This window comes from Phacochoerus africanus, chromosome 15 (genome assembly GCF_016906955.1).
Source record: "Phacochoerus africanus isolate WHEZ1 chromosome 15, ROS_Pafr_v1, whole genome shotgun sequence".
Taxonomy (NCBI): domain Eukaryota; kingdom Metazoa; phylum Chordata; class Mammalia; order Artiodactyla; family Suidae; genus Phacochoerus; species Phacochoerus africanus.
Window position 1 is genome coordinate 51558160 of NC_062558.1, and position 19940 is coordinate 51578099.

Below are 19940 nucleotides of genomic sequence, written 5' to 3' on the forward strand. Positions count from 1 at the left end.
GGGCGGCACAAGCCGGAGAGCTGCCTGGTGAGCACGCGGAGGGCTCCCCCCCTCTCCCCGGCCGTTCGCATCACTTCTGTCTTCAGGAGGGGGCCCCTCCCGCGGGGTTGCCAACCTCCGCGGCCCCGCCCTCCGCCCCGGAGCAGGAAGGCCCCGCCCCAGCAGAGGGAGTCCGCCCGCAGGGTCCCGGCGGGACGCCGCCAGCCGTGCGTTAAATGGGACACGGCTGGTCTCGCGCTGCACTTGTCGAGAGGCCCGCCTAGCACTTGGCGTCTTAATTGGGCGTCTGAGAGCCGCTGCACACGCCTCACGCCAGCAGCGTCTGAGGCTCCCGCGGGCCCATCAAGGTGCAAAGACATTCCTTTGTTCGCTGACAAGCAGGGTCCCACCCAGGGCTCCCGGGCGGCAGACTAAGTGATGTTTTCTTAGGGAAGACACGAGATTAACCGCCGCTAAAGCCTTAGCACAATGCCAGGCCCTGCCCGTCGCTGTCAGCGCCGTCTCTCCGCGGTGGCTGACAGGTGCGGCGGTGCCGGCAGGCCTCCCTTGGCCTCCCCTCCGTGTGCGGGATTAGCCTGAGCTCAGCTGACAAGATAGATGGGGCCCAGTGGAAGCGCAGCGAGGTGCCTGATCTGCAGGGAACAGCCTCCAGCACCCCTTGCCTCCTGTCACCGGGCCACAGCGCTGGCAGGTGGCTCTGGAACAGAGCCAGCACCCGTGGGAGCCTGGCTGCTCTGCTTGTTGCCAGGCATAGAGAGGCCGGGCAGAGGGGTGGGGAGGGTCTGCGATAGGGCAGAAGGGCTGGGGTCCTTCCAGCTGTGGCTGCTGGGGCCTCACCGCAGAGGGGTGACAGGTGAGTGGCCATTTCAGGGGCACTTGGGGACACCACAGGGCGTGCTTGGGGAAAACACCCTCTTTATTTGTGCTCTGGAAATGCCAGGGTCCTCAGACGTGGGCAGCCCGCGGAGGGTTTCTGCGCAGGTCTTCATTTCTGGCATGGAGCCTGGGGGTGCGGGGGCGCTGGCCTGGCCATCCCAGCAGGGCGCTTGGCAGTGCATTCAGGTGCTCTGGGCAGGGGCGAGGCTCGTCCCACTTGGTCTCCAGCATCCTGCCAAGGATGGGAGTCAGCACCATGTGGCCCCATGTCCCCACATTCCCCTACATGCAGGGACCCTCTGGGGAGAGGTGACAAGCCAACTGAGGACCAGGCCCACTCTGCCATGTGTGACGCCCTGAAGTTCCTCTGGGAGCCCTGCATGTCCATATCAGAGGCAGCCCTGTGGGGGCCATAGTGGGGCAAGGGCCCTGAATGCCCCAGGAGAGGACCTGGGCCTGGCTGGCTGCCCACTGACAGTCCTGCATCCCCCTCGGCTCTCAGGACCCAAACCCAGGAGGAGCCAATGGCCAGGGAACGCCCTCTCAGGCTGACAGGTGGAAAGGCCCTAACCACAGACGTCCCTTGGCTGGGGTCAGGCAGGGACTCACTAATTTCCTCCTAGGTGAGGCTCAGGACAAATGACACACCCAGGGCAAAATCTAACGGAACCAGATGTGTGGCGGCTCCACACTCAAGGCTGCACCACCACCTTCTGGGTGAGTGAAAGAGGGGCTGGTGCAGCTCTGAGCGTGGCAGGCAGGAGGGACACCCCTGAGCTTTTGCAGCACAGGCACTAAGGAGTGAGCTCAATCTCCAGAACCTCCAGCACATGGGGGGCCGCCCAGCCAGGGTCTGGGACTGCCTATGGGAAGTGGGGTCCTTGGCAGCCTCCCTTCCCTGCCGTTTCTTCAGCCACGGTGATCTGGGCACAGGGCCCACCTGCCTGAGGTCACCTCCATGGCAGCTACAGCTTCTCCTGCACCTGCAAAGCAGTTCACAGAGGCACCCTACCCCCTTAAACACAGGACCTACCATAAGCATACCTGGATATGAGCCTCCACGGAGCCTGTCTGTGGGGGCAGAGGTATGCCGTGCGCCCTGGGCCTAGGGATGGCCGCTTAGCCTCAGCAGCCCGTCACGGTGGGGTCCAGGCCGGAGCGCTTGGAGATGCGCAGCTTGGCCACCTCCTCGGCACAGGTGGGATGGATGCCCACCGTCCGCATCACCTGCTCGTAGGAGGCCCCACACCTGCACGTGGGGGACAGGGGAGCTCAGGAGATGAGTTGGCACATGTCCCCAGGAAGGTGCCATGTGGGGGAGGGCCTGGGGAGTCACAGTGTCCTCACTGTCCCCCAGCCCTGGTCCCACCCTCTCATCTTTACCCAGCAGCCAGAAACACTGACCAACAGCTGTGCTGGCCCTGTCCCACCTCCCATGGAATAAGTGTGCAGAGCTGCAGCTCCCAGGCACCCTTGCCTCAGGCCTACCTCCCACCCCTGCCTGGCCTCTTGCTGCTCCCAGCCCACCGGGTGCTGGCCCACCTTGGGCTGGACCATCTTCAGGGGCCCTCCCTCTGGTCATCAAGGCATGGGGGGGCTGGAGTTCACTTTTTACTGGCTCTGCCCAGCCCCAGGCCTTGTGCCCCTCAGCATTGCTGTTCTCTCCTTGCAGGAGCCATGAGTGGGGACGTGTGAGGACGGGTGGGGACGCCTGGCTGTGTCCTGTGTCTGAGCACATATGCTGGGTGGAGTCCCAGCAAGAACCACAGAAGCCCTGGTGTAGGCCCTGCCCACACCCTCTCCTGCGCCTGAAACATGGGCCTTATCAATCCACTGACTTGCTTGGCCCCCGGGTGTGTGTCCACCGTCTGGACAACTATGTCGCTGCCTGTGGCTGCCAGATGGTGTCAAAACCACAGTGGTTTTTGGTGTTTCACTGAGGCTTTTAAATTCCAGATAAGGCACAACAGCTGCCTATGTGGGATATGAAAGTTCCCGGGCTAGGGGTCAAATCCCAGCTACAGCTGCTGGCCTACACCACAGCCACAGCAATGCTGGATCCTAGCTGCGTCTGTGACCTACACCACAGGTCATGGCAATGCCGTATCCTTAACCCACTGAGTGAGGCCAGGGATTGAACCCACATTCTCATGGATCCTAGTCAGGTTCATTTCTGCCGAGCCATGACAGGAACTCCCCCTACCGTTTACTTTTTTTCTTTTTTTGTCTTTTCTAGGGTCGCACCCTTGGCATATGGAGGGAGGTTCCCAGGCTAGGGATCTAATCGGAGCTGTTGCTGCTGGCCTACGCCAGAGCCACAGCAATGTCAGATCCGAGCTGAGTCTGCAACCTACGTCACAGCTCACGGCAATGCCGGATCCTTAACCCACTGAACAAGGCCAGGGATTGAACCCACAACCTCATGGTTCCTAGCCGGATTCGTTTCCACTGCGCCACCACGGGAATTCTGTTTACTTTTAACTCCTCTTTCTGTGAACTGCCTGTTCCCATGCTCTCTCTCTCTACTGGGCTCATCCTATAATCATTACTGTTGCCTGTGGGGGAGACAGAGGTACCCTGGGTGTCTGGACGAGATCATCAGGCTTTGTAGCCCCATCAGCCTTCTGGGAATGGGCCTGTTCCTCAAGCCCCAACCCTGTCTTTCAACCCCAAGGCCGGCTCTTGGCTATACCCACATGCCCCCAGCACATGGGGGGTTCCAGGGGGCCATGTGCCCCCCTCTGTCCTCTCCCTTCTGCTTCACCCCAGCCCTCCTGCTTCTGACAACCCCTCGCCAGCTGCCCAACCTCTTCACTCCTGGAAGCCCACCCCCAGAGCATCCACAGCAAGGCTGGAGGCAGTGCTGGGACCCCACCATGCACAGCCTATGGCAGGACCAGCCCGGGAAGACATGTGCCCACTGGTGGCAATCCCAGCACAATCGATGCTGAGGCTGCCCTCAGGACCACCTGAGTGCCTGACCCCCAACCCTGTTCCTTCTGAGCGGAGAAGACTCGCAAAGTGACTCAGGGCTGGCTAGGGACATGAGCCTGTCGTCTTGTCCCCAGTGACTGGCCTCACGGGTGACTGGACCTGCCCCGTTGGAGAGACTTTCTCTGAAAGCATGACCATCACACAGGGCAACATGAATGAGGCCGACATCATGGGACACCAGCCTGGGTGTTGTGTGACACCGACATTCCTCCAGACTTACTTGAGTGCCAGAGCAAATCCCTGAGTAACTTCACCTGCGTTGGGGCCGAGGAAGTGCAGGCCCAGCACCAGCTGTGGGGGCTCCCGCAGGCACACCATCTGAAAGCCACATGGTCAGCAGGGCATGTTGGCCATGGGGTTCCCTCCTGCCCCTCCCACCCACCCTGACTGACCACAGGGACACTCACCTTTATGTAACACTGGGACGCATCTCGTTCAGGCACTGTGAACTCCAGTGGTTTATAATATGCGTGATAAACCTGGGTGACAAGATCCCGATTCCTGGGATCAGGGGCTAGAGCAGAACGAATCCCACAGGCCATTTTACAGACTTAGTGGCTGTGAGCATGCATGGCAGAGAGCCAGAACCAACTGCTCAGCCAGTTGGGGCGAGGACGAGGCTTGGCTGGCCTTGGAGGTACCCCCTGTCCCATGCACAGCAGCCTGAGGACAGACCCTCTCCCACCAGGCCCAAGACCCCCATGAACCACAGCAGCAGGGAGGGCACCAGACTGGCCAGGCACCACCTCAGACTTGCCCTAAGGCTCAGGGCATGCACGGGGTCCACCTAGGAATGTACCCCAGGCAGATGCTGTAGAGAGTGGACAGGATGACCGTGGTCAGGGGAACAGGGCCTGGCTGCCTGTCTGGCCTCCCTCGGGCACCATGGTGCTTGCAAGCGAGGAGGCAGCAAGGGCACAGACAGCCCAGCCCACACTGGAGCTGCCGGACAGAGGCTTTCAGCACCCAAGCGGGGCCAACAGCGTGTTTGGGGCTGCGGCTGAGTAAAAAACCAGCAGAGCCCTCACATGTGCTGCACAGCCATTATTAATTAATGGAGCTTCAGAGAACACTGTTCTAACGAAGACAGAATTAAAAAGAAAACAAACAAAGGGCGTTTGGCCATTCAACATTGTGAAACATAAAACAACATTATGGAATCCATGGACATACGTCCCAAGGCACTCGTGATGAATCAAACAAAAATAGCAAATACAGTGCCGTTGATGGAGGGACCGGGGCGCAGGGGCATGGGGTAGGCTCTGGAGCTAGGGACTTGTTCCCGAAGGCACCAGGCTGCTCTGGTGGCCACGTGGGGCCCTGTTTCTCCCAACCCACCTGCAAGCTGCTGCCGCCTGGGCCCAAAACAGACCCTAGAGACAGTTGTTTGCTGACAGGCCCCTTCTTTTGGGGTGGGTGGCCAGGTCTGGCTATTGGAGGCTGGGGAGGACCAGACGCATGGAGGAGGCACAGGGAAGTGAGGTACTGGGGTGGGGGGCCAGACTCGGGCAAGAGGGAGGTGGAGGGGAGCAGAGGTCAGAGAACAGGAGGAGGCTGGAGGGCAGAAGCGTCCCCAGGTTAACGGAGATGTGCCTGATGCAGTGGGCCATACTCCAAAGGCCCTCTCGTTTCTGGGGTCCCTCCACCATCCCAGCCCATCATGGTCATGGTCCTGGACCCCACACCCCACCTGTCCAAACTGCAGGCACAGAAAGGATGGACACCAATATCCCCACTTGCCCAGTGGGCCTCTGCAGGGAGACAGCCATCATCTAGTGTGAGGGTCACCAGGGCCTGAGTCCCGGCCAACCCTCCCGGGGCCCTGACTCACCTCCACACCCTCCTCTCCATGGCGAGCCACGGCCACCTCCTCCGAGAGCCCCACACAGCCATACTCCAGCGGCGTGAAGACCGTCGTGGGCACCTGTAAGGAGTGCCAGGGTCAGGTACTTGGCATTGGGAGCAGCAACTGCAGGCCAGGGCTCAGATGGGTGACTGCACTGATTCCAGGTGGCACCTCACATGCATGCACACAGACACATGCACCCCCCAGAAGGAGCTGCGCGGAGGGCGTGAACCACAGGGCACACTCACATTGTCGTAATCCATCAGGTCTGAGGACCGACCACAAAGCCGCTGAGCCAGGAGCCTCCCGGCCATGACTGCCGTGGGTGTCAGCTCTGGCCGCCCCTGGAAGGAAGTAGCACGGTCACTCAATCACTCAGGAGGACCCTTCCCAGGGTGTTGCCCTTCCACAAGCCCCCAGATGTGGTGTGCCTCTGCAGCAAAATCCTGCAGTTTTGCTCACCCTCGTGTCCCCTGCCAACCCTGTCCTGCTCTGGGGAGACACAGTGCTCACATCCCTTCTGGAGAGAGAGATGGGCTGCTCACAAGCCCAGCCATGACAGCCACGCCAGCCACACTGGCCTACCACTTCCCTCTGACCTCTTCTTCGAGGCAGTGACCTTGGAGAGCTGCCCCCATAACAAAGCTCAACCATTCAACTGTCCACATCAATAGGGACTGGGGCTAAGACAGGCCCTGGGAGCACTCCGCGCACCTAGACATGCGGCCTGCCCAGCACACCCAGCCCATTGCAAACCCCAGATAAGACACCCTCTGCTGCAGGCCTTGGCCTAGGGTGTGTCCTGCTGGGGAGCGGGGGTAGCACAGCCCCCAAGTTCCCGCACGCGTCAGCCTGGGACGGGCTGCCAATCACCCCTGCAGCAGCAGGAAATACAGATGTTGTTTGACATTCCAGAAATGAATGGAGATCGGCAGAGATAAAGCCGTGAAGGCTGCCTGTGCATTCCACTGGGCCTGACTAATGCGGAAACAGCCATGCACAGCACACGGTGTCTCCCTGCCGCCCTCACCGGACCCCTGCGGGTTGGCTCTACTGACTGCTCACAGTGACCTTTCCGAGCGAGGGGCTGAATGTTTCATCAGCTGGGCCTGGGCCATGTGTCTGCAATGCCATGGGCTACACTGTGTGGGCGGGGCCCCGCCGTGGCCGGAGTCGGGCTCACCTGGCCAAGACCACAGGCATCTTGGCACTGCCTGGCTGAGTGGCCTGGGCCGCAGGACAGCCAGCATTCATGAAGCCTTGTCCATACCAACAGGTCAACTGGACAGTCAGACAACCTGGAGGGAGGAGTGGCCAGAGCTCTGACCACACCCAGTGAGCCACCCTGTGGTAGCGACACGGGTCTGCACCACCTCACGAGCCTGGGTTTACCAGTACCTGAGGCTCCACAGCAGCCAGCAGGCTCACAGCTGAGCACCGGTCATGGCTGGGGTGACCCTTCTGGCATGATGGGGACAGCAGGGGCCACGTTCCCCGCAGGAGGGTCTGCATGGGGCAGGCATCTTCCCCATGAGCAGGCTGGCCTTTAGGCATGTTCCCATGTGAGCCAAACTCTGTGGAAGGCCCTGACCCCATGTGAGTCACAACAGGGCTGGCCAGGCTAAGGGAGGGTCAGTCCCACACACTGGTGATGGCGGCTACCTCTTCTGGCCCCACTAACCACCTCTGACACCTAAATAGCTCACTTGTGTGTCCTCTGTGACCCTGACCAGAAAGCCACCTCCATGAGGGCTGGGACCTTTGTCTGTTTCTTCGGTGGCCTCAGAACCCAGAAAAGTGCTAGTGCTCAATGTGCAGGGAAGGAACATAAATTAACACCATGGTGGTTTAACAGCACCTCCCAAACTCATGTCTTCCTGGAACCTCAGACTGTGCCCTTGCTGGGCTGCAGGGCCTTTGCAGGTGTGAGGACTGAGACCTCAGCCTGGATTCAGGTGGGCCCCACACAGACCCTGGGGAGATGCCCGCGAAGACAGGACGGCTTGGAGCCTGCAGCTCCGCCTGGGATGCCAGGCCTCCCCACAGGAGGGAACACAACCCCAACACCTCGACCTCAGACCTCAGGCCTCCGGAGCGTGAGAGAACAAAGGCTACTGCTTGGCACCACCCACTTTGAGGAGCTGCGTAGCTACAGCTCCAGGTCTCGTGGCCAAGAGGCCTGCAGGGAGTGAGGCCAGCAGGGAGTGGGGCCTGGCCTCTGACTGGAACCCTGCCTAGCCTTCTTCTTTGGACGTGCTGCACACGGGCAGGATAGGCCACAGGCCCACAGCAGGTCTTGCCAACCCCTGGGGGCACTAACCAGTGCCTCCCAGGCCAGAGCCTCACCAGGGGCTGACCACCTAAGACAGATATAAACTAAGGCCAGGAAGCTGGGGCCTGTGCCACGGTGTGCAAACAGACGGCCATCCCTCAGCGCTAACCCTGGAGGTTCACAGCAAGGTCTGCTGTCTGCTCCTGACCCCGGCACCGCAGGAAGGAGAAACAAGGAGGTAGGGCTGAGGCCAAGTCCTCCTGGGGCACAGATCAGAGCCCAAATGAGCTGCAGAGCAGGAGACAGGCGGGGGTGACAGAGGATGGGAACAGGAGACAAGGACAGAGGATGGGATGGGAATGGGGACACGGATCAGGAGGATGGGGGGGGATGGGGTCAGGGGATGAGAGGGCTGGCAGAGGGTGCAGGCTGTACCTCCGCCACGTCTCCTATGGCGTAGATGTGGGGGACAGAGGTGGCATCCTGGGCGTCAACCAGGATTTTCTGAGTGTGGGGGTTGGTGTGAACACCAGCCTTCTCCAAGTTCAGACTTCCAATTTCTGGGACCCGACCTGAGGGACATAAAGAGCAAAGCTCACTCAGGGTACCCTGGAACCCACACTGTCACAGCATCACAGGAGTCACATCCTAACCACGGGGCAGCTGGGAACCCACACTGTCACAGCATCACAGGAGTCACATCCTAACCACGGGGCAGCTGGGAACCCACACTGTCACAGCATCACAGGAGTCATATCCTAACCACGGGGCACCTGGGAACCCCCACTGTCAAAGCACCGTGGGAGTCATGTCCTAACCATAGGTGAGGCTATGATGTGTCATCACAGAGGATGATCCCATAACACCACCTCTGAATTGGAAACTCATAATTTTTATTATTATTTTTAAATTTTATTTTATTGCATTTTTTCTTTTCTTTTTAGAGCTGCACCTGCGGCATATAGAAGTTCCTAGGCTAGGGGTCAAATCAGAGCTACAGCTGCCAGCCTACATCACAGCCACAGCAACACAGGATCCAAGCCATGTCAGTGACCTACACCACAGCTCACAGCAATGCTGGACCCTTAATCCCCTGAGTGAGGATGCGGGCTTGTTACCACTGAGCCACGAAGGGAACTCTGGTAACACACGATTTTTAAAAACTACAAGGTTCCTGGCTCTGAGCACAGAAAAGGTAGAGAAGCAGCAGCTGCTCAAGGGCCATGTGCCCCTGGCCCCAGACTGTGACCCCTAAACCTCTCCCACTGAAGGGGCCACGCTCCAGGGATCCAGGGCCCAGGCCACAAGGCAGAGTGATAGGAGCAGTGTGGCCATAGACATAGCTCGACAGGGCTGCACAACCTCTAAAGGCATCAGCCTAAGGGGAATGGAACACAGGACCAGGCCTCATGGCCACTGGCCCCATCCCATGCCTATGTTCCTGGTGGGCATCGTGGGCCTGGGTGAGCACACAGCCTCTCACATGGCCTATCTGGGCTCATGCAGGGCAGGACAGAGCTCCATGTTGGGTTTACCTCCTACCTGCCCCCAGTCCACATATGCACAACAGGCGGTGGCCTTGTGTCCTCACAGCCTGTCAGTGGACGTCCTTTTGGCCCCGTGGAGGGGTGAGCCAACCAGAGGAGGCAGAGAGCATGCATGAACCCACCCCGTGCAAGCCAGCCCCCTGCAGCCCCAGCTTTGAGACCTCAGGGCAGGGGGCCAGTGCACTAGGGAAGGCTGGAAGGGGCCAGAGGGCAGGCCTGGGGTGTGCACAGCAGCCTCATCAGCACTAGCCACAGCCCTCATCAAACCCTCTCCCCCCTCTCTCCCACTCAGACAATGCACCCTCGCCAAGCTGGGTGCAGCAAAGGCCGCTCTTCCTGCCTGATCAGGGAGTCAGCGGACAGCTCCCTCAGGGCCCCCAGGGGCTCAGGGTGATCTCCATGGCAGGGATGGACAGCTTCGTGGGCACCGTCCACAGTGCTTTCACAGCTCAGACCCCAGCAGGCGGCGGGTGGTGCATCGGGAGATGGAAGGGAGCCCTAAGTCCAGCAGCTCTCCTAGCAGGAAGTCCAAACACAGGCTCAGCTAAGCCACTTCTGGGGCTCCCAGCTCCAGCCTCTGCTAGGCTCCAGGGATTGCATGCTGGGGCTGCCCCTTCACTGTCAGGCCAGGCATGGGCAGCACAAGGCCCTGAGGTGCCCCACCTGCTGACAGCACTGTCATCATGGAGACCTGTGAGCATCCTGAGTGGGACCTGCCTCCTGGCCAGTGTCCTGCCACGATGGCTCCTGGGGGGGGCGGGGGGCTGGGCCCTGCTTCCAGTGAGGAAGGAGCTGGCCCCATGGGGGGGACTGGAGGGCCTCTGCTGGGTGCTTGATGGTGTCCCTCGGGCAGGGCTCACAGCTCAGCCCCTGGGCCCTCTGCCTCCTGGGGCTGCTCTGGGTGAGAGGGTCCGAGGGCAAGGCTGGCAGCCTGGGACTGGCCTGTTCTGACGCCGGCCAGGCTGTCATGAGCCCCCCCCTGCACTCCCGCCTGGCTGGTCACAGGAGGTCGAGTGCTTTCCCCTGCGCCTGGAGGTAACCATGGTAACCACACAGCTCTCAGATGCCAGCAAACCACATCCCAGGTCCCGAAGAAAATAAAGATAAATTTGAAAGCAGTAACAGGAGACGGTAACATATGCCTGAATTAAGTGGCCTCTGTAGTCCATCTTGAAGCCGGGATTTTTTAGGACGTGAACTTGGAAAGTATGTGGAATGTCGAGCCAGGCCACTGGTACAAACAATAAATGGATGAGGGGCAGGTAGTACAGCAAAGAACAGGCTGCAGGCAGCAGGCACTCCACTGACACTTCCAGAAGGAATAGTGAGGGAAGGGAGGGGCCACAGCAGGCAGAGGCCTGAGGGCAGCGGGTACCTGAGGCTGGGAGCTGGGCCTTGGGTGAGGCCTGCCATCTCCTGAGTCTTCCTGCACCCGTGCACAGGCAGCTCTCCTGGTTACCCTGTGTGTCATGGTCACATCCAGTCCTGTCTAGGACATGGTCCTCACTCCAGCATGGCAAGGGGCAGGGGTGGTTGTTGGACAAGTGGCTCCACTGGGTGGGACAGTTAGGCCCACAGGGTGAGAGGTGGCTGGTTCCCCAGGTGGGGCTTCAGGCTCAGGCAGGGCCACCTCCTCACTGGGCTCTGTTCCTTTGCGCGGGTACATGGGGGTGGGGGTGGAGGCTGTGCTGACTTCACCTGCACTTCTTTGACTACTAGTAAAATGCAGTGTTTTTTGGGCCAGGTATTAATTAGCTGTATTTCCTCTTGAGAATGGCTGGCCCTGCTCTTTTCATTTATTTAGACGCATCTTTATGATTTTCCTGTTGCGTAGGACCTTCTCATCATGCACGACTCCCCTCTGCATTTACTACAAATGCCAAGGGCACTAAAATCCAGATACAGGCAGATGCCTGGCTTCTCCTTGGAGCTGCCCTGACATCTGGCTTGGCTACTGGCTAGAGTCCCTCTGAGGGACCGTGTGGCCCCTCGCACCTCGGAGCCAGGCCAGCCCACCCAACACTGACTACCCATGACACCCAGGGTCCTGAAGTGGTGCCAGAGGCAGCGCTCAGCCGAGGCCCAGGCCAGCCCTCCTCTGCTGCCCCTGGGAGCCCTGCCAGCTGCTGCCCCTAACCCCAGACGGCCTGGCCACCACACTCTGGCCACCTGAAGAAGCTGAAGGCCCCAGAGGGTGGCCGCTGGTCATTACTCCCTGCTCTGCCACACATGGGATACAGACGACCAGACACACCGTTTCATGTGCCCCTTCATCTGGTGACAAGAAGATGGGCATTCCCTCCAATTTCATGCCTCCCTGGAGCACATGTTCTGAGGAGCAGGGGATCCATGTAACGAGGAAGATTTAAGTGCTAGCAGGAGTGTGACAGGGCGGGCGCAGACTGTGCTTACACACGCAGCGTGGGTGCTGGGAGGCTGGCGGGTGGCTGGGCAGGGATCCACTCTGGTGGCTCCACGTGTCACAAGTGTGAGGACTGTGCTCAGAGTGGCTCATGGTGGGGGCTTCTTCATGGGGGTCACTGGCTCCCTTCGCCCATGTTAGAGGCTCAGATGTGGCCGTGCGGTGGATGCATACAGGTGACTGGCCACAGCTCTTTGCTAAGACAGAGCCTGAAGAAGAAGAAGTGGCTTCAGGGGCTGACTCCCCTGCTTGCCGTGAGGCAGGCCCTCCGGCCCCAGGAACAACAGCCACCTGGGCTCCTCCAACAGTGGGTGGGCTCCCATGGCCCCGGATGGACGTGCTTCAGCCCTCATCTTCCCTGGAAAGAGGCTGGAGATCCTGAGGCCCACGGCTGGGTCAGCTCCTGGTCTCTAAGGCTCAAGCCAACGGCACCCCGCTGTTCTTCAAAACACAAGGAAATGGCCCAGCTGAGAGCTTGCTCCAGGGTGTCGGCTCAGAGCAGCCTGCTCCTGCTCCCCAGCCGATCCAGGCCACAACTGGTTAACTGTGGGGCGAATTCGAGCCTGCGGCAGGCAGGCTGACTGTCTTCACTCAGCACCGTAATCGGCACATCTGCAGACAGGAAATCCTCCTCGCTGCGAGTTCCCAGCCTATTATCTGAGACACCTGGTGTGGTGGGTGATTCACAGACAAACAATGAGTGGGCCCCCTGCACAGCAATTAACTGCTTTACTGCTAATGTGTTTAATCCACCACGTGGAGATCAAGGCCACGCCGAGGAAGCCGAGAGCAGAGTGCAGACTCCAGGGCCTGCATCCCCACCAGCGTCCACCAGTCTTCCTGGTGCTGGCCAAGGCTGTCCACAGGGCAAGAGGTGTGCCCTTCCCCTTTTCATCCTTAACACGCCGAGTCCAGCTGTGTGGACACAGTGCTCGAGGCTGGCGGACTCTGGTCTGTGCTGCCCCAGGGGGTTCTGTTTTGGCCTCCTGGTGGGGGAATCATCCTTTATTGCGAGTGGAAGGAACGCTTGGCTAGAGGCTCCTCAGGTAAACCGGCAGAAAACATCCCTAGTTGCAAAACTGGGAAGCGGCTCCTGAATGTTTACAAAACCTGGAGGGAGCAGCAGCGCAGTCGGCACATGCCCATGCAGCCCCAGGAGGCGTGCCAGAAACCCGCCAGCGCAGCGCCACCTCGGGAAGCAAGGTCAAAGGCCAAGGACTGTGAAAAGCTTCCACCCCCGGCATCAATCACACAGGCAGACTGTCTGGGGGATGCTCTTTTTGAAAATACAGAAAACAAAACGGACTCCCAGTGGGGGCGGGCTACAGGGGCCCTGCCTGTTGTCCACCAGGGCTGTCTGGGTGCTGGGAGAACAGGAGGCTCTCTGAAGGCATAGCCCCTCACCCTCTGGCTGCTGCCATCAGTGTGGGCTCGGCCATGGCATCTGGGTGCAGCCTGCACCTCAGTCCAAAGGCCACAGAGCCAAGGAGAGGCATGGGGCCAAGCGGGAGGGATAGGGCGTGGATGGGCCAGAAACTGGCCTCCTGGCCAGTCAGAACAGTATTTAAGATAACCGCAAGATTACATTTCTGATTCCAAATACGTTATTCAATCATTCATAGTGTGCCTCAGAATTAACCTACTTAAACTGACTTTTACACTTTGAATAAGAATGGCTCTGGTAATTTAGCGGATCTTGGTCAAGAAGAGGTGCTAAGTCCGCTCCAGGGTGTTTCAGATCTTCTTGTTCCTCAGATCTGCTCATGTCAACTCTCAAAAGCCCTGCACTGATTCCTGAGCAACTTGGGAACAAGAAGCTTTTCAGAAGAGTGGCTGCCCCAGGCCCCACATCTCAGAGGATGCAGAATACCAGCCGGTGGGACAGGCTCTCCGCAAGCTCACAAATACGCATGGGTAGGGTGGGGTGAGTGGCAGGTCTGAGGGCCAGAGACTCCAAGCCCAGGTCATAGAGGAAACTCAGCACAGAGACCCCACAGATCAGACACGTCAGGAGAAAGGAGCCCTGGGTGCTCTACGTTCACCGAGCAAACCCACAGATAGGAAAGCAGATTCCAACCCCACGGTCACAGGCAGCAAGACACGGGGGAGCCCGGCAGGTTATGATGCACCTGCCCTCATCAGCGAGCCCCTAGGTCCTCCACCCAGCAGCAGGCTCCCCACAGCCAGGGCTCCTGCCTGCAAGGCCCATCTTCCTTCCAGGCTGACTGTCCCCATCCCCAGACAGGGTTCCTCTAACACCTACTCTTACTTCCCCTTGCGGGGAAAGGGGGGCAGGGAGGGCCCTAACTGGGAGAGGGCAGATGTCTGACAAGGTCACCAATGTGCTGTTTCTGTGGCTACATCTGCTTGGCCTTCACCCCGAAAAAAGTTGGACCCATGCCTTCTAGGGGATGGGAGACAAGGGTGGCCAGCCCACACCTGGCCAGGGAAGGCCAGGCCGCTGCCCCTCACTAAACGTTGCCTTCGGAAATCTGTGATGCGCGACTTCTGGAAAGGCTGGGAAGATATCCCGCCCTAACATGTGATGATCTGCAGCGCTCCAGGTGGCCCAGGGGAAGCATCGGAGGCAGTGAGAGACTACGTATCGCCATCATTTTTATGTACTAATGAGGCGCCCCTGCCTGCCACTGCTCATAACCACTACAAGGCGGACGCAACCAGCGTCCACGACCAATGGATGGATGAGCCAAGCATGCCAATGCAGCACTACCCACCATATCGGGGATGCTCTGGCACAGGCTGTGACACAGGTGGCCTTGAGGACATTACACCAATGAAACTGTTGGGCATAGAAAGGGAAAAACTGTAGGATCCCACTTCCATGAGGTCCTAAAATCATGGGATTCACAAAGACAGAAAGGAGGAGGGTGGGTGCCCAGGGCTGGGGGAGGGGGCGAACATTACCTGGTGTCACTAAGGTGAGCACCTAAAAAAGGTCAGGATGTAAATTCTACCTCACCCATGTGTTACAACAGTAAAAAAACATATAAAATTGGTATCATCTGTATGTTATAAACAGCAACCTCAAAGCTACAGTGGAAAACAAGTCTAATTTATAAAAAACACATCTATACCAAGGTTTAAAGCTGATAGGAAAGTGTGAGATTTTCATGTGAGGCCTCAAGAAACCACCCACCTGGGGATGTGGAAAACCCAGAGGACTAACTAGTCTCCTGAACAAAAACTCAACTGTGGTTTCGCGTCTGGGGCCCACACGCCCTCGAGCACACGGTTCTGCGCTCCCTCACCTGTGGCCCAAAGGACGGTGTCAAAGGTGCCCATGTCCTTCCTGTCTGAGGCCAGGTCCACCCAGGTCACCTGGAGCTGGCCGTCTGGGAGCTTCTCCACTCTCAAGGGCATGCAGCCCTTCAGAATCCGGGTGCCATGAACCGCCATGTGCTCGATGATCAAGGAAGCCATTTGCTGCAAAGCACAAAAGGACAGGCCCTGAGGACCGGGTGGCAGGAGTGTCGTTGCTGAGGCCAGGGCAGAGGGCCTGGCCTCACATCCATGAGCTGGCCGGTGTGCCTGCACGTTCCTCTGGTCCCCGCCCTGTTCACCACACACTGACCCTGCTGCCAATGCTGGCAGGTACTTATTTCGCCAGCAATTCCTCATGAAACTAAAGGACCAGTTTCTAGAGACTGAAGCCTTGCTCCCAGCCCACACCTGGACCTGCCTCAGTTGGGGGCATGGCAGGGGGCACGGCAGGGGGCACACGCAGCCACCTGGGGAGAGCAGAGCACAGGTGGGGTGGGTCCAGCCCTGCACTACCTGGTCAAAGGCTCGGAGAGGGATGCTGCGTATCATGATGGTGGCATCAAGGCCGAGCCCGGTGAGGAAGCCAGCACACTCCAGGGCCACGTCTGCCAAAGCGGGCTAAGGAACACTCAGGGTCATAGCATCAGGAGCAGAGACCCCCAACGCACCTGCCAGCCCCAAGGAGGCTCCCAAAGCCAAGACCCCAGCACACCTGCTGGCCCCAAGGAGGCTCCCAAAGCAGCCACAAAAACCCTACCTCCACCTCTCAAACCATGTCTAAGGCGAGGCAAGGGTCCCTCTAGCAGCCACGGGCTAGGCAGCTTCTGCCTCCATAGTCCATCTGTCTGTATCCCCCAGGTGGGGATAGACAGGAGATGGCCCCTGGCCCCCAGTGCTTTCATCTCCCAGCCTGGCCCCTCCTGTGGCCCCCTCTCCGCCCTCCTGGCTTCAATGCACCCCCAAAGGGTGGTCCTCGAGGGAGGACCACCTGCTGCAAGGCTGTGTCCAGCTGCCTGGCCAGTAAGTGGCTCAGGAAAGGGCTCCAGGAAGCCCCAGCCCCAAAGGTCAGCCTCCAATTGTTCCCTGAGCACAGGTCATCCGCCCTGAGTAGGCTGGTAAGTGCTTGGTCCTCATACAGAGGGCATGCCCCATGGGAAAGGTGTGGGGGGGGGGGTGGCGGGAGCTTCCGCTCTCAGGATGGCAAGTACAGCTGTCTGTCCGCCTGTCACCTGCACACAGCAAAGGATACAGCTGGCCCCGACCACCAACCTGTCAGAAGAATAGACAGAGAGAACAGAGGTGAGCGTCACACGTGGCTGCCATCCCCAGTGGGGCTCTGAGGGCCAGGCGCCCCAAGCCTTTGTGCAAGACACCTGTCAGCTGATGTGTCACCACTGGTGAGTCCCTGAGGATACCTGTTCAAACAGGTCGTCCTGAGTACAAGACCTACTTCCCAGAGCTCCAGCTGTGGGGGACAAACAGCCCTGAATCGGCAGATTGCCTGGTGGTGACGGAGTGAGCAGCCGTGACAACACAGCACATCCTGGGGAAGGGCCTGGAGACGGGACCAACATGGACACTTGGAGCAAAGCCCAGTCAGACAGAGCAGGAAGGTTCTTCAGTCAGTCCTAAGGTAAGGTCTGCTTCTAGTCCCTTTGGACCTCCTGCTGCCAGGCTGGAAGCACACGGGGGGCTGGATGTGGGGTGGCTCCAGAAAGCACCGTCTGTGGGCAGGATGCTTTGGGACCCCAGAGGCCAGGGACAAGACCCCAAAGGCCCGTCCAAGCCCCACCACACACAGGCCTAAGGCCACGAGAGTCAGCTCCCCAGCAAGGGCAGATACTGGGACCCAGCAGATCCTCTTCTGTTACTTAGTTGCATACCCTGCACACGCTCACGCACACGCGCACACTCACACATACATGCACTCGCACGCATGCACATGTGCACAAAACTGAACATGGAGGAGACACTCCCAGCCCTGGTGGCGTGTGGGTGGGCTTGTCAGATCACCCCTCAGCCTTTGAACAAGAGGAGGTGATGTAAGGATGGATAAGCAGATGTCAGCTCTGATCCCGGTAGCTACTAACGATATAATTCCATTTCAAAAGGCGGCATATCCCGGGGGTACTTCTGCCTGCCCTGCAGGAAGCAACTGGCACTGGCTTCCTCTCAGGAGCTGGGACAGGACCGTGCTGGTGTCCCAAGTGGGGAGGGTCGGGGAGAGCTGGGCTGTGAGGAAGCCACCGGGGACGGGCACACACGTGTAGGCGTAACACACACGTCTGTGGGCAGGTTCCCTCTCAAGCACCCAGAACCTGGCCTTCTTCATGTACAAGGGAAGGGGACAGGCCCTCCTTTACGGGACTGTGAGTTACTTAAATGCAAACGGGCTTGAGCTGCTTTGAATGTCCTGCCTCAACATGAGAATCTGTGCAGCACATATGGTGTGCTGTGCTCTGCTCATAATGGCCATGGCTTGGGTGGCTGTGGCTGGGCAGTCTTGAGGTACAGGTGATCAGGAGCTCTCCACCTTCCCGCTGGGCTATCCCAATATTACGAGTCTTCCTGTCTCTTTAGAGTGGACCCTCTTGGGTGGCAGCCGGCTACAGCCCACAGCTCACAGCCCACCTCCAAGCAATGCAGCAACGTGATCTCCTGATTTTGGCAAAAGTGTTTTGTTCCCACAGCCCCCAGGTACCTCCCCGAGCCCTTGGCACAATGGGAAGTCAGACAGGGAGGCAGGGATCCCCAGATCCTCCCACAGAGTACCCCCAGGGCCCTGCGCCTCCAACTCCCACCTCAAGGTCATGGGTCCCCATCGGCTCTGAGCTGCTGACAGAGGGCACACTGGGGAGGAGGCAGGCGCCAGCAGGGCCAGGCCTCAGTAGGCGTCCTTGACCGAGCGTGTGCAGCTGGAACCTCACAATGGGCAGGCATCCACTGGCTCAGAGGGTTACCAGGGGCCTTTTCACGTCTCTAAGAGGAAAGACTGTCAACAGTGTTGGTTTTCACTGCACCCCTGCCCCCATTTATCAAATAAGTATTATTCTTTGAAAAATGCAAGATCCAAGGTCTCAACCAGAGAACTCCCTGTAGATGGACTAGACTGAGAAAGCACCCAGCAAGAACAGAAATGGACTCCAGTGCCTCTGGGCTGTGGTGGGGGAGGCAACAGAGACAGATGATATAGGTTGTTTTTGTGTTTGTTTTTGTTTGGCTGCGTCCACAGCATGTGGAAGTTCCTGGGTCAGAGATTAAACTCAAGCTGCTCCAGTGACAACATCAGATCCTTAACCCCCTGCGCCACCAGGGAACTCCTGATGCTGTGTTTTTACTGGCAGGTTTGAAGCTGCAGATGGGCTCTGCTGGCCAGTGAGGTGACCTCAGCCTGGATGGGGCCTGGGAATGGTGGCGCAGAGGCGGTGCCAAGGTACAGTGACCAGGGCCCACCCCACCCCCACAGGAGGACCTAGAGGGGCAGCCAAGTGGGCCTCCAATGTCTGGAAATGAGACCTCATGCTGCCCAAAAAGAGCACCAGCTCCCAGGACCCCCTGCACCCCTGGAGCCCTGCTCGGCTCTGTGTGTGTTCGGGGCAGCCCCTCTGTGTGCCCCTCGGTGCCACAAGCCCTGCTCTCAAGGGTGTAACTACCGTGGGATTAGCCTAATCACAGGGCTGGCACTCTCCTTAAAATCCAAAAGGGAGGAGGAAGCAGAAACAAAGCTTTACTTCAGGCCCAAAAAACCTCAGCTTAAAGAGCTTTCCACCTGTCTCTGGAGTCTGAAGGCCTCAATCCGCTCCCCAGGGGCACCCACCCAGGGCGAGGGCCCCACGGTGCACAGGGCTCGGGGCAGTCCTACCAGCACACTCAAGGCTGCTTGGGCCCTGGAGCTTGGGTCCCAGGGAGGCTGCAGAGTGGGGGTCCCAAGGCTACCTCCCTAGTGGATCCACCCGCCAGCCCCACCTGACCCCTCAAGCCTGACACTGGGCATGGCCAGGTGGGCCGTGGGTGCAACAGGCTGAAGCCAGGTCCCAGGTGGGTGGCCAGTTCTCCTCTTGCTAGACACAGGGTGTCACAGCAAATGAACGTGGAGGTTAAGTAGGAGAGAAGAACTGAAGGAGCAGTCAGTTTCCTAAATAAACGGTGTGGAGTTTCTCTCTTGTGCTCATGAAGACAGAGCCTGCCCTGCTTCCATACTCAACAACAGGGCAAAGAAAGCTCCTTCCATGACCAGCATGGGCAGGCAGCCTGCACCAAGCACCTCTGCTCAAAGAGCCCTGGCCTCCAGGCAGTGGTTGTAGCCCTGGGGGGTTGGAAGTCCTGGTCTGGACATGGACTGGGCAGACCCTCAAGGAGACGGTGGCTGTCTGAGGGGCTTTGCAAGCCGCAGGGCCCCGGCTCTTATGTGAAGTGGCGACTCGGCGGCCTGTGGGTCTGATGTGGGTCTGATGAGGGGAGAAGCCACTTTGGTTATCTCTGGTCCTGTCCGCTGGCAGAGAAAGGCAATGACACTGACCATAGCCAAGCCACAGCTCGGAGCCTCACTCCACAGAGCCGACCTCAGACACGGAGGAAGCTGCCATCAGGGCACCAAAGAGTGGCAGGAGGCAGTGACCCGGAGTTCCAAGTCCCCCGCTGGCCGCCCAGGCCCAGAGGCCTCACCACAGAGGCTGCTCAGGTGAGCAAGTGAGGATCAGA

At 59.1% G+C, this 19940-nt stretch overlaps 1 protein-coding gene across 5 annotated transcripts in view; it reads right to left on the reverse strand.

Moving 5' to 3' along the window:
- Positions 1 to 898: 898 nt before the first annotated feature.
- Positions 899 to 19940, reverse strand: part of TXNRD2 (thioredoxin reductase 2) — a 29545-nt gene continuing 10503 nt past the window's right edge. For 2 of the 5 annotated variants that reach the window (XM_047760905.1, XM_047760907.1), the window contains exons 9-18: positions 16489 to 16508; positions 15753 to 15844; positions 15227 to 15401; positions 8424 to 8560; positions 5965 to 6060; positions 5702 to 5794; positions 4278 to 4349; positions 4091 to 4188; positions 1921 to 2125; positions 899 to 1108 (exon numbers count right to left, since the gene is read on the reverse strand). In XM_047760905.1, coding sequence (XP_047616861.1) covers positions 2002 to 2125; positions 4091 to 4188; positions 4278 to 4349; positions 5702 to 5794; positions 5965 to 6060; positions 8424 to 8560; positions 15227 to 15401; positions 15753 to 15844; positions 16489 to 16508 — 907 coding nt within the window. In that variant the 3' untranslated portion in view covers positions 899 to 1108; positions 1921 to 2001. Of the gene's footprint in view, positions 1109 to 1909; positions 2126 to 4090; positions 4189 to 4277; positions 4350 to 5701; positions 5795 to 5964; positions 6061 to 8423; positions 8561 to 9146; positions 12624 to 12685; positions 13068 to 15226; positions 15402 to 15752; positions 15845 to 16488; positions 16509 to 19940 lie in introns of those variants that run through there. The other 3 variants (XM_047760906.1, XM_047760908.1, XM_047760909.1) reach the window with 3 other exon arrangements.